We start from the raw sequence: 12,584 nt of genomic DNA on the forward strand, positions 1-12,584 counted from the left end.
ATTGTAGCGGCCCTCTGAACTTTTTCAATCTTATCTATGTGTTTTTTGAGATGAGGATTCCAGACTACTGATGCATACTCCAGCGTTGGTCTGATGAATGATGTTATTATCTTTCTCAGCATGTTTTCATTTATGTATGTGAATGCTATTCCCATATTTGCAAGCAGTGTATACATGTTCCGTACCGTCTCATTAATGTGGTCAGCAGGAGATAGTCTGTTATTGATAATCACAGCTAAATCCTTCTCTCTTTCTGATATGTGTAGGGTTTTACTTTCTAACTTATAATCCCAATCTGGTCTTTTCCCACTTTTACCAAACTTGATTACATGACACCTGTCCACATTGAATTCCATTTGCCATGTATTACTCCATTCATGAAGTTAATTTAATTCTTCTTATAGCTCTTTACAAGAGTCTGTATTAGTAATTCTCCTTTGTATTTTTGCATCATCAGCAAACACATTTAGATAGCTTTCATTTCCGGTGTTATTATCTATGTCATTTATATATACTAAAAACATCACTGAGCCCTGTGGAACTCCGCTAATCACTTCCCTCCATGATGAGTAATTTCCCCTTAATACTGTTCTCATTGCCCTTTTTCTGAGAAAATCTCGTATCCAACAGTACAGTTTGCCTCGGATTCCTCCTTGATGGTACAGTTTCCATAAAAGTCTTTGGTGCGGTACTCTGTCAAATGCTTTCTTGAAATCTAGATAGGTACTGTCCATCCGCCCTTCTCTCTTCCGTAATATTTCTGCAACTCTGTCATTAGTAGCTTAATAAATCAATAACATGATTTTCCCTTTCTGAAACCAAATTACCTCTCTGCTATCATATTGTGTTCTTCAAGATGGTTTACCCAGACTTTTCTTATCAGCTTTCTTACTTACAACACTGGTTAACGATGCTGGTCGGCAGTTAAGTGGATTTTGTCTATTCCCTTTCTTTAAGGGAACAATGTTCGCTTTCTTCCAAATATCATGTAGTTTACCTTGACCCAAGGATTCCTTGAATATTAAAGATAATGGTCTACTTAACTCCTTTGTGTATGATATCGTGTGCTGGGTGTTGTTTTGATGTTCCTTGGTGTGTGTGGATGTGTTGCCATGTAGTGTAGTGGATGTGGGTGTGTGGAGGCTGCAGCGCGAATTTGGGTGCCTTTCATGTCTAGATGATCCTTGACTTTGGGGGCTTTGGTTTCTTTATGCAGATGGTCTGTGGGTGTAGCAGCTGTGCAGTGTGTGATTATTTTTAGGGCTTGTTCTGTATGATCTGTAGAGTGTTGTACTGTGTTTTAGTGATGCAAGCAGGGTTTGCATAATTCATCACTGAATTCACAAACTTCCGTTACAAGGGTGGCACCTGTTGTTATATAAAATCTGAATATGCAGTTGACATTGTTTTAAACTTCACTTCAACTATTATTGATTACTCACTGTATAAACTAAATTATCTAAATATTACCAAATATATCTGTTTACTCTGTCGCTCCATTAATGCTTCTTCAGAACCCAGTGTATTTGACTCCATATCCACACAGTTAAGTAACCTTAACCTTGCTCTTAGCACCGTCGAAATTACCATTTTGGATTATTTTAACGTACATAATGTTGATTGGTAATTGTGTAATGGGGTGTATAAAAGCCCGCATTGCCTAGAGGCAAAAAGGGGATCCTCTCTTTGGCTCAGTGGTAACGTGCGCGCGTATGAAGCGCAGGGACCCGAGATCGAATCTCGGCCAGGACAGTGATTAATTTGTTAAGTTTCATTTCGGTTATTACATTGGGTGGCAGCGGTTGGATGTGAGGCGGGGCTTGGTTGGCAATTTGATGTTGGTCCTTGGTTAGCTGACAGCGTCCCTGCCCTCATCCCAGGGATGGGCTGTTTCGGTGTGGTCCGCAGCCTCCCCTTGGTGGCCTCCAATGCTTATGCTACCTTGTGTGTTCGAAACTCACCAAATTAATCACCAAGGGGAGAAAAGAGGGGTGTAATGGGGTGTATAAAAGCCCGCGTTGCCCAGAGGCAAAAGGGGATCCTCTCTTTGGCTCAGTGGTAACGTGCGCGCGTATGAAGTGCATTCTGCCAGGACAGACGAAGCTGGTCTAGAGTGCGACCTGTTTGCAGAATCGTTTAATCTCACGCAGTTGATAAAGCAACCAACCAGAATACCAGATAATCCTGATAATGCCCATCTCTTGGATCTGTTCCTGACACGTAATCCAGATCGATACAGGATAGAAGTATTGTCATCACTTGAATCCACTGACCACAATCTCATCAAAACCTCATTAGTTAGCCCCATCCTCCCAATCCTCCCCGTTCTGAATCTGTCAGGGTGACCCGATGGCACTTTGATAGGGCAAACTGGGATGGATTTAGAAATTATCTTGCTGACATTCCACGGCAGTCTTTCTTCTCTAGTGATGTCATTTCTACCCAGTCCCATATTAATGACCTAATATTAGCTGGCATGGATTTATTCATACCAAGTCAACAGTTCACTAAAGATCGAACTCTCCAAAATGGTTTGATAGCAACTATACCAGAACAACGGCTCTGGCACAGTTACTTAAAATCAAAAACATCTGAATCACTGTCAATTTAAAATTGCAAGAAACCATGCAAAAGCTGTAACAGATCTCTCTAAAATAAAATTTCTTCAAAATCAAGCATCAAAACTAGTTAACAACCCTAATGACAATAGAATATTCGGGTCAACTCTCAATTCTTTCAATAATAACTTTAACAAGTCATCATTCACTCCCCCCTAAAATCTTCAGATGGCAACATCACAAATGACCCTCGTGGGAAAGCGAATATCTTTGCCAGGACATTTGCCAGAAATTCTACCATAGAGGAAGTCAACCAGAACGTCCCAGTACTAGAATTTAACTCTCCCGAAACTGTCCCACTTAAAATACATACAAGATATGTAAAATCCATTCTAGACAATTTACCACCCAACAAAGCTCCAGGCCCAGATAGAAAAAGTGTTCCCCTGAACTTGCCTCTGTTCTCTAGCTAAATTATTCAGAATATGCTTACGTACTTCTTCATTTCCTAATTCAAGGAAAGAAGCCAATGTCCACCCAGTTCCAAAGAAAGGACCAAGTTCCTCTGACCTCTCTGATTACAGACCAATAGCTGTCACATCTCTTGGTAAAGTATTTGAAATTTTGATTAATATAAGCACGCAGTTAAACATTTTGAATCCAACAACTTAATTAGTGACAGACAATATGGTTTTCTCCACGAAAGATCCACCATTGACATAATCAATCTCCTGACTCATACAATCCAACGATCAACTGACCAACATATAGAAACTCATGCAGTAGCCCTTGATATTTCTGAAGTTTTCAACAGAGTGTGGCACCGTTCCCTGCTGTTCAAACTCCCTTGCAGTGGACTAACGTATTTTGTTCCACTGCTTTCCCCATATCTCAGCGACAGAAAAAAAAGGGTAAAAGTACAGTAGATGATGTATATTCCAATTTCCACTTAACGGCGGGATCAGTCCTGGCTCCAACCCTGCTCCTAGTTCATATTAATGATCTCTTGTCTGTCACCCACAATCCCATCCATTCATATGCAGATGACTCAACACTTCACAGTTCATTTACACTCAAACACCCATTTACAAAGTCTAATATCTCTAATTCTCAACTCAGTACAGACATTTCCATGAGTCAAGACTTATCTAGATCAATGAATGAGGACAATATAACCTTGTCTCATTTAATGCTAGTAAAACCAAATATACACAATTTACTAATAGACCCAACGTTGCTTAACTTCGCTGATCGGACGGGAAGCGGTGTACTCAACGTGGTATGGCCGTTGGCAACGTTGGGTCTGGTTAGTACTTGGATGGGTGACCGCCTGGGAACACCAGATGCTGTTGGCATCCCTACGTGTCAAGTGGGGTTGGTGGAGGATTAGTGCCCCTCCCGGTAAAACAATTAACTCTAAGCCGTTGGCCACCCCGTTTGGGATACATGGCGTCTGGCAATGAATGAATGAATGAATAATAGACAGATATTGCTAGATTCGTATATTACCTTCAGTGCTAGTAATATTCCCACCTCCAAAAGTACTGAAAATCTCGGTGTCTCACTTAACAATGCCCTCGGCTGGACCTCTCATGTCAGATCACTTGCTAAAACCGCCTAAAAGAAACTTGGATTATTGTACAGTCCTTAACTTCTTCACTGACGAGCAGTTAGCTATAGTTTATAAGAGCCATGTGCGTTCACAGGTTGAATCTTGCTCACCCTTATGGAATGGATGTGGAGAAGTTGCATTAAAACAACTAGACAAAATTCAGAACAAAGCTGTTCGAATTATTAATAACCCTGCTATTATAAATAAGCTACCTCTCCTACGAGTAAGAAGGAATGTTGCCTCCCTTGCATTATTTTACATACCGTATATTTTTATGGCAAATGCTCAGACGAAGTTGCGACCATTGTGCCACCTCTCTATGCCTTCCTTCGTCCTAGCGGGCATCTGGTAGCACGCATGACTGACGTGTCATACTGTAGAACTTCTGCCTATCAGAATTCTTTTGTTCCCCGAACTGCATCACTCTGGAACTCGCTTCCCCCCAAACTTCAACCTACAGCTGTTCACGTCCAACTGTTATATATATTTTACGAATGGAGAACCTCAGTATTCACTTTTTTTCCTTCCTCTGTTCATATATATATATATATATATATATCCCTACTGGGATGAGCGTGGTCCGCCGAAAGTTGCCTATTGCCGTTCGATGCAAAAATAACGAAAAACATTCATTGCCTTGCAATGATGCACAAATAACGAAAAGCATTCATTGCCGTGCAATGAAGCACAAATAACGAAAAATTTCGAAAAGCTTAAAGGAGTAAAAATGTATCTGCCTCTAGTTTAATATACTAAGAGCGTTTTTCAAAATCCAAAGAGACTTAAGGTAGACCTTAAAGGATTAAATATAGATAATGCATATTGCAAAAAAAAAAAATATGCATATGATCAATAATGACACATAAAGATATTTGTAGAGATTAAATCTAGATAAATCATATTTCATGACATAAGAGGTATTTACATTACTTCATCCTCAAACTATGCGATGTACTGCTGTAGGAAGGAAGGGCGCTTGACCTGTTGCACTGACACCGTGAATGGTGAAAGCGACAAGTGGGGTATTTCAATATGGCGGCAAAAGTCACACGGTCTGTAGAGATAGCCCTTCCATATCATAGAGCTCGGTATGTGGACTCTCGGCAGTGGACTGGGCAAGAGAAGGACGTACATCTCTTGAGTTTTATGTGTCTGGCAGCCAAGCCAAGCCTTGGTACCTTGTGCCTATAGGTGGAAAAGAAGGTGATTGGATTAGGCACGTCTCCACACTTATACGCCGCGCCGTTAGGTTGTCCTGTGATTGGCTGTCATGAGCGATTATCAGAACTTGACGTGATGGTTTTAGGAGGGCCCTAGGGTCACGTAGGCCTGCCTCTTATCCTTGGGCCCGCCTGCCGTGGTGCTGTGTGCAAAGTGTGGTGATCATGTGTGGAAATTATGTGGTGCACATTATATGGCTCCTGTAGATGCCTCCGGGGCTTTACGGGCCTGCCACACTGGCACTGGTGTGTGTGACTATGAGAGAAAGAAGGTGATTGGGTTAGGCATGTCTCAACTCTCATAGCGTCGCTAGGGACACTTTGGCCCTTTCGAGCTTGCCTCGGTGGTTTTAAGGGTGAAAAGATCATGCCAGTCTCCATGCCGAGTGCAAAGTGTGGAAATATCGTGCTCAGTAAAGTGTGGTGTACAGTAAGTGCGCTGCAAGCCCCTTCCGGTATGTTATTATGTTCCATTTGTTTATGCCTGTTCAGTTTAAGGTAGGTCGAACTATCGTACAGTGGATTCGCGGCTGACTTCGGAAATATGCCCTCCAGGCAGAGCACGCTAGCGACCGATAGCGAGCCTTGGTATTTGTGTGAGTAGCAACGAAATTACGAATGGGAATGGACGTCAAGCAGTGAGCAGTAGGAAGATGTGTTTCAAGTATTTATGACAATTGTTGCGAACTGACAGTGGACGGTAGGAATGTGTAATCAGTGCCGGGTGACTGGTGAGGTTTGTGGTTGCCAAACTAAACCTACCAAACGCCATCTAACGTTGACAGCCTCAGAAAGGTTATATTTTCCCAGTAATATGACATCACAGAATCTGCTTAACATAATTTTACCAGACCTGCCGAACTCTAAAGTGAATTTACACAGATATGTCAAGAAGGTATACTAATAAGTTAGTTTTTTTTTTTTTTTTTTTGTGTCCGACTCTGGGCATAGGCTTCACAGCCTGCTATCAAGGCCCAGCAGTCCTCCTACATACCATACACCTCTACATGTCACCACTTCGGCGCTAACACCCACCGTCCATATTGAATACTGAGAGGGTTGACCAGTGCCACACTTTGATGTGCAAATTATTTGTGGCATTTGCATAATACTAAAATTAATATCAGTGTAGGTTCATTTTAAGAAATTAGGTCAAGAGTACCAGCATTTGCTCTATATTTTCCCTGTTTGATGGGAATGGTTGAATTTGAGTTTGCTCTGTTTTCGGTTGATCAAGACTTATCTGCTGGATGGAAGTAGACTAGGTTAGGTTGTTTGGTTAAGGGTAAATGTTTGAAAAGCCATAACATCTGCTTATGAAGATGATTTTTTTTTTTTTTAAGAATTTGACCATGAAATCTATTGCAAACCACTAGTTTTTTTTAGTTGTAGACCAGCTGACCCCACCCCAGAGATTAACATTTTTCCAACCAACTTTTTTTTTTAATTGGTGAAAAAAGGGAATTACAAGCCATTTCAGGCATGAACCTACCTAAACACCGCTTAACCCAAACTAGTCCTGTTTAATTCTAGCTTAACTGAGACCAATTTCCAGCCTTTGGCCATAGGTGTAACACCTGGGTCCACATTTAATAAAAATATGAAAACTTGAGACAGACCAGCTTCCGACCTTCTGATTGGTTGAAATTGGGCCCGTAATGTACCTGCAACAATAAAAGCATACCACCCATCACCATAATTCACCACTGAAAAACAAAGATGCGTTTCCTCCAATGTCTGAAATGTAAACAAACCACCACCACAGACACATGAAAGACTCCATAATATGTCACTTAGTCTACGTGGCTAGATCAGGTTAGAAGGTCATTTCTTGAGTTGATATACATGTAGATGTGGAGCTAATGCGTGTGCAGTTGCCTTGCTGTGTAATACAAAGTACTTCAGTTAATTTTTAGGTCAGTACATTCATGGGTTTCACTGTTTTTAACAACTGATGCATAAATACCTTGCCAGTAGATCAAGCTTCTGCTACATCTGTTTCTTTTTTAGATCAGTAATAACTTTAATCTATCCTAACTTCGGGCATTAGGGCAAAAATTACATCTTTCTTGTGGGTCCTGAATGTAAAGAAATTAATATTCAAAGTGAAATGAAGATATTGCAAAAAAAAAAAAAAAAATTACAGTAGCAAATTTACAAAATTCATTGCACAGCATAAAAACTATGGTACGAAATCTGTGGATGTACTGTTTTAAATATGGTACTTTCTCAAAATAAACAAATACAGTATACAGTAAAACCTCACTGTAATGGACTAATTGGGGCCCAAGCCATTCTGAGAAAAGCAGAATGCTGATAAAAACAACACCCAGACTTCCCCCTGCAAACCTGGACTTTTTCCGATGTATCAAACTTTAATGTGGATCGCACCAACGTTTTTAAACCGTTTTCACTACCATTGCAGTAATGTACTGTATTATGCATTTACTACAATAATTGAATAGTATAATACAGGCAAACCCTGGTTTAACGATGCAGTTGGTTAAGTAAAAACCAATCGCTAAGCAGAGTATCATATATTGGGGGCGATTTAACATGTAAAGTATAGGGATACATTTTTGAGCCTTTGGTTTTCCCCCAACCAAGTCCTAAACCCAACCAAATGAGTCCAAAAAAAAGTTTAAACCCAGTCTAAATAGCCTAACAACTGTAAAAGAATCTAATCTAAGCCTCATCTCATCAGCCTTTTGAGTGTCCACTGCAGGACCGGCCTATCCCGACCGAAGTGGGGACGATACAGCCAATGTATCTCTACCAAGTGGCTTAGGCTGTCTGGTAGAGATTGTATGTAGGGTGAGAAGTGCTTGTAAATATAATTGTAGTGTTGGAGTGGCTTTGGATGTGTGTGTAGTCTGAACCAAGTGTAATCGGCCCGTGCAAGCCGAGTAGGTGCAAGCATACTTTATAGTATGCGACACTGGTTCAGCCACAGCATCCGTTATGTCCGCCAAGCAGTATGTGGCCAGAAGAATGCTCCCAAAGTTTATTATCCTGGCGGGGCATGAACCCTCGTTCTTCAGTGTACAAAAACGTACACTTTACCACTGTACCTCAGAGGCTCTTAACACCTGTAAATAACTCACAAGCCCCAACATGCAGCACCCTTACAAGACATGATTACACTTATTTATGCCTAAATTCACACAGAATCCCACTCCACATGCAATCAACTGGGACAGTTTTGATGCACTACAATAGCGGCATATGTAATATTGGTGATGCAACACGACGTGGGGTACGTGAGCATAAGAAAATTCCTCTCAGAGACTGCCAGTGCAAGAAGAACGATATGGGTGCACGTGGAGTGAGTGATGGGTGCGGGGGCTGCGTGATCGTTTCTGCGCATCCTGACAGGCGGGCAGGCTCAACTGGCCGTGGAAAAGCACATGATTCAAACTTTTGGCTTATCACTCCCGAACAAAACATCGGAGGACCCATCATTTAACTGGGGCTCAGCCCTCATTAGGCTGGGTAAGGTGGTATTTGTACCCCCGTCACTATTATGGGGTATCACATATAGGGGTTTGGAGGGTGAAGTGCTTGAAAGGGTACAGCAGGGAAGAAAGGTTGCTGGTTCCTTGAAAGCAGTGATAAGAAACAGGGAAGTGAGCATGGAAGTAAAAAAGTTACTACATGACAGTATTGTGATACCAACTCTAACGTACGGAAGTGAAGCTTGGACGTTGTTGGAAGGACACAAGTCAAGAGTGAGAGCAGTGGAAATGAGTTATTTAAGAGGAGCTTGTGGAGTCACGTGGAGAGACAGGCTGACGAATGAGGATATAAAGGAGCGTTGTGGTGTTGATGTGGATGTGATAGGAAGCGTTGTGAGGAACACACTGAGGTGGTTTGGCCATGTGGAGAGGATGGAGGGTGAAAGACTGACGAAGAGAGTGTATGCGAGTGAGGTGGAGGGTGGAAGAGGGAGGGGGAGACCGAGGATGAGATGGAGGGATGGGGTGGAGAGGTATATGAGAGAGGGGGGTGTGAGTTGGGAGCAGGGTAGTGAAATGGCGGGGGACAGGGCGACTTGGAGGCGATTTGTTTGTGGCCACCCCAAACGGGATTGAGGCGTCTGGCAATAGATAGATAGATAGACATATAGGGGTACTGTATATTGGGATTTCCTGTATGTACAGTATAATAATATTGTACTGTACACTGATAAACATGTCTCTTATTTACCTTATAGTGGTGATCATAGCTGAAGTGGTCAGGCAGTCCAGACTGCTTCAGGCTTTATTGGACCTTTTCTGATATATGGTATATGAATTTACTGTAGTCTGGTAGCTCCTGAATTCCGATAAAAGCAAATTCCGGCCTATTGAAGTCCGGTATATTGTGGTTTTACTGTACAATCTTTCACAGTCAAATTACAGTGCTTTATTTATCATCCATATACATTGGATTCAGAGCATGAGTTAAGTTAGCCTTGAGGGTATCTGTTTTTCAGATTGATGTGACAACAATGATACCTACCAAGATATGGATTCTAACAGTAAGGCTGGACCACATACAAGCAACACTTGTGGTTCCAGATCTAAGAATTCAGCACTTGCCACAGTTGACAAATCATTAAGCATAGAGGAAGCAAAGAATGTGCAAACTAGTTCCACAGAAGACAATTTGGAAGCTGGGACACAGAAATCCTCGCCCTGTTCATCTGTTGATGGCCATGGAATAAACAATACAGCAAAGAGAGATAAGACTACAGTTTTTAAACAACAGGTAAGAATGTAGCCATATTACGAAGCTTTATTGTAAGTATAAATAGATCCCATTACTTGATTTCATTTGGAAAAAAAATATATGGTGCTGATCAAGTCATTAAGGAAGCAATAAGTTTTGGTAATCTTCAAGAAGGCATGGGATCATTTTGTGTTACTGATATGTATTTATTCATTTGTTAAATTTGTATTTTTTTATATTTATACATTTTTTTTTTTTTTTTTTTTTTACTGAAGCCCTGCATGTGATTCATTACTTCCTAAGTGCATTTTCAGGTTTTGATATTAAGTGATGAATAGCAATTTAAAAATTGTTTATGTATACAGACACCAGCAGTGTCAAAAACAGGCCATCTTAGAATGCCATTTTAGGCACAAAATTACCCTTATCACAGCTGACTTATCATTCATTCATTGCCAGACGCCATGTATCCCAAACGGGGTGGCCAAGGCTTAGAGTTAATTGTTTTACAGGGAGGGGCACTAATCCTCCACCAACCCCACTTGACACGTAGGGAGAACTCCAAACCTAAAATTTTTGCAACTTAACCCTAGCTAACCTAACCTAAATTACCTATTTCATGCAAATCTAACCAGGTGTAGCCTAACCTAAACTGTCAGTTATATAATCATATTTCGATGTTTATTGATGGATGTTCCTTGTACATTCCTCAGAAATGCACATCTGTACACTTTTACAAAATCTCATTCACTTCAAAGGTAGGGAAAAATGTTTGTTACGGTAATATTTAAGAGGTTGTCCCACATCTCCATAAAATGTATCTAGATTTTTTTTTTTTTTTTCTGTGTAGAGCAGAGACAAGTACTAAAGACTGAAAAGCTGCAAAAACGTGTACCTTCCAAAGAATGTCAAACAAGAGGGAGACAATATCAGTTTATTGAAGGATACGGTACCTGTATCAGAACACATTGTATTGGAGAGACTGGAGGTCACAAGCAGAGGGACAGACATCCTAAGAAACAGTGCTCCATTGTTGACATATTCCTTCAGCTATATGAAATAGTGGGAATACTGTACAAATAACTTACAGAACAGTGGTAAGAAATTGTGGACAGACAGATGCTGATTGCTGACCAAAATCTGTTAACCAGCATAACAGGTTTTCACTGATAGTCACATTTTGATATTGTATTTTATTCTGGCCAACTCTAGATGCTTTAATTCAGCAGTAATAAGCCTCTGACAGTCACAAGGTGTAATAACGTACATGCTTGCATGCATCAGCCCTTGTCATTTAATGGTGGCTCTCCACGCTGCTCGATCTCTGGCAACCTCCATATTCAGTCCCTTATCCTTGAGATTACACTCTGTGACCTCGTCTAAGGTCTTTTTTAGTCTGCCTCTCAACCCTACCTCCTACTCTCATGCCTCTCACTTTTCGCACCCAGTTTTCATGCACCAGCCTCTCAGCATGCCCAAACAATCTCAGTCTACCCTTCCTCTTCACAACACCAGTACTTTCCAGTTCTATCCTTCCTCTCAACTCTTAAATCATAGTCCTAGCTCCCACGGGCTATGCATTCAAGGATGCACTAAACGACCATCTAATCATTGTCATTTCAGTACATTCGAGACTACGGATATTTATTGCCCAGGTCTCACTACCATATAGCATTGCACTTCTAACACATGCTGCATACAAAGGTCCCTTACCGTGGAGGGAGAGTTCTCTCAGTGTTTCGAGAGACAGCAGCTCCCTAAACTTCCTCCAGTGACTCCTTACCGTAGCCTGAGCTCCAGCCTCACCTCCAGCAAAAAACACGTCCCCCAAATAACAGAATTCCTCCACACACTCAAGAGACTCTTCAGCAAGATCAGTCTTCTCATTCATTGCAGCCTCCACATGCTATTCCTGACACATGACACACATGAAATTAGCATTACAGTATTTCGCAGCCCACCACCAATACCACTACATCTCATATGCACCACTCATCACCAACATAGCACAGGATGGCATTACTTCCCACACCCTTGTGATAAACTGCACGTGGCCACACAACCTCTGTTTTGACTGTACTGCCACCAGCCGTTGATATCGTCATCTTTGTTTTATCTGCATTTATTCTCAAAACCTAGTGCCCCACGCCATCTTTCCATTTCCTGAATCTTTCTTCTTTTGTGCCATAGTCTCTCTCACCTCTTCATTCCACCATGCTGTTCCCTGCATCCCCTTTTGTCTTCTCTTCACCCCACAGACTACCTTACATGCTACACAGATTTCTTCTGTCAATATCTTGCTCACACCTTCCACGTCCCCCATCTGCTCCAATCTATATTTACCCAATCACTTCTCCATTTCCCTCTTATATTCTGCCTTTTTTTCTTGTAACTTTTCTACCCTCCATGTAGGAGTACTTCCTCCTGTCCTTCCCTTCCTCTATTTCTCCGTTTCATTTGGACACTGATTCTGACCACCACTTG

General features: G+C 41.4%; 1 protein-coding gene across 1 annotated transcript in view; it reads left to right on the forward strand.

The window, feature by feature from the left end:
- The first annotated feature begins 5,909 nt into the window (after positions 1–5,909).
- LOC145402329 (uncharacterized) overlaps positions 5,910–12,584 on the forward strand; it is a 67,007-nt gene continuing 60,332 nt past the window's right edge. Inside the window, exons 1-2 of the mRNA XM_080274475.1 lie at positions 5,910–5,986; positions 9,865–10,139. Of these exons, the coding sequence (XP_080130601.1) occupies positions 9,897–10,139 (243 nt within the window). The 5' untranslated portion in view covers positions 5,910–5,986; positions 9,865–9,896. The remainder of the gene's footprint in view (positions 5,987–9,864; positions 10,140–12,584) is intronic.

Source organism: Coenobita brevimanus, chromosome 6 (genome assembly GCF_032717465.1).
Source record: "Coenobita brevimanus isolate Jiangsu-jjx chromosome 6, ASM3271746v2, whole genome shotgun sequence".
Taxonomy (NCBI): domain Eukaryota; kingdom Metazoa; phylum Arthropoda; class Malacostraca; order Decapoda; family Coenobitidae; genus Coenobita; species Coenobita brevimanus.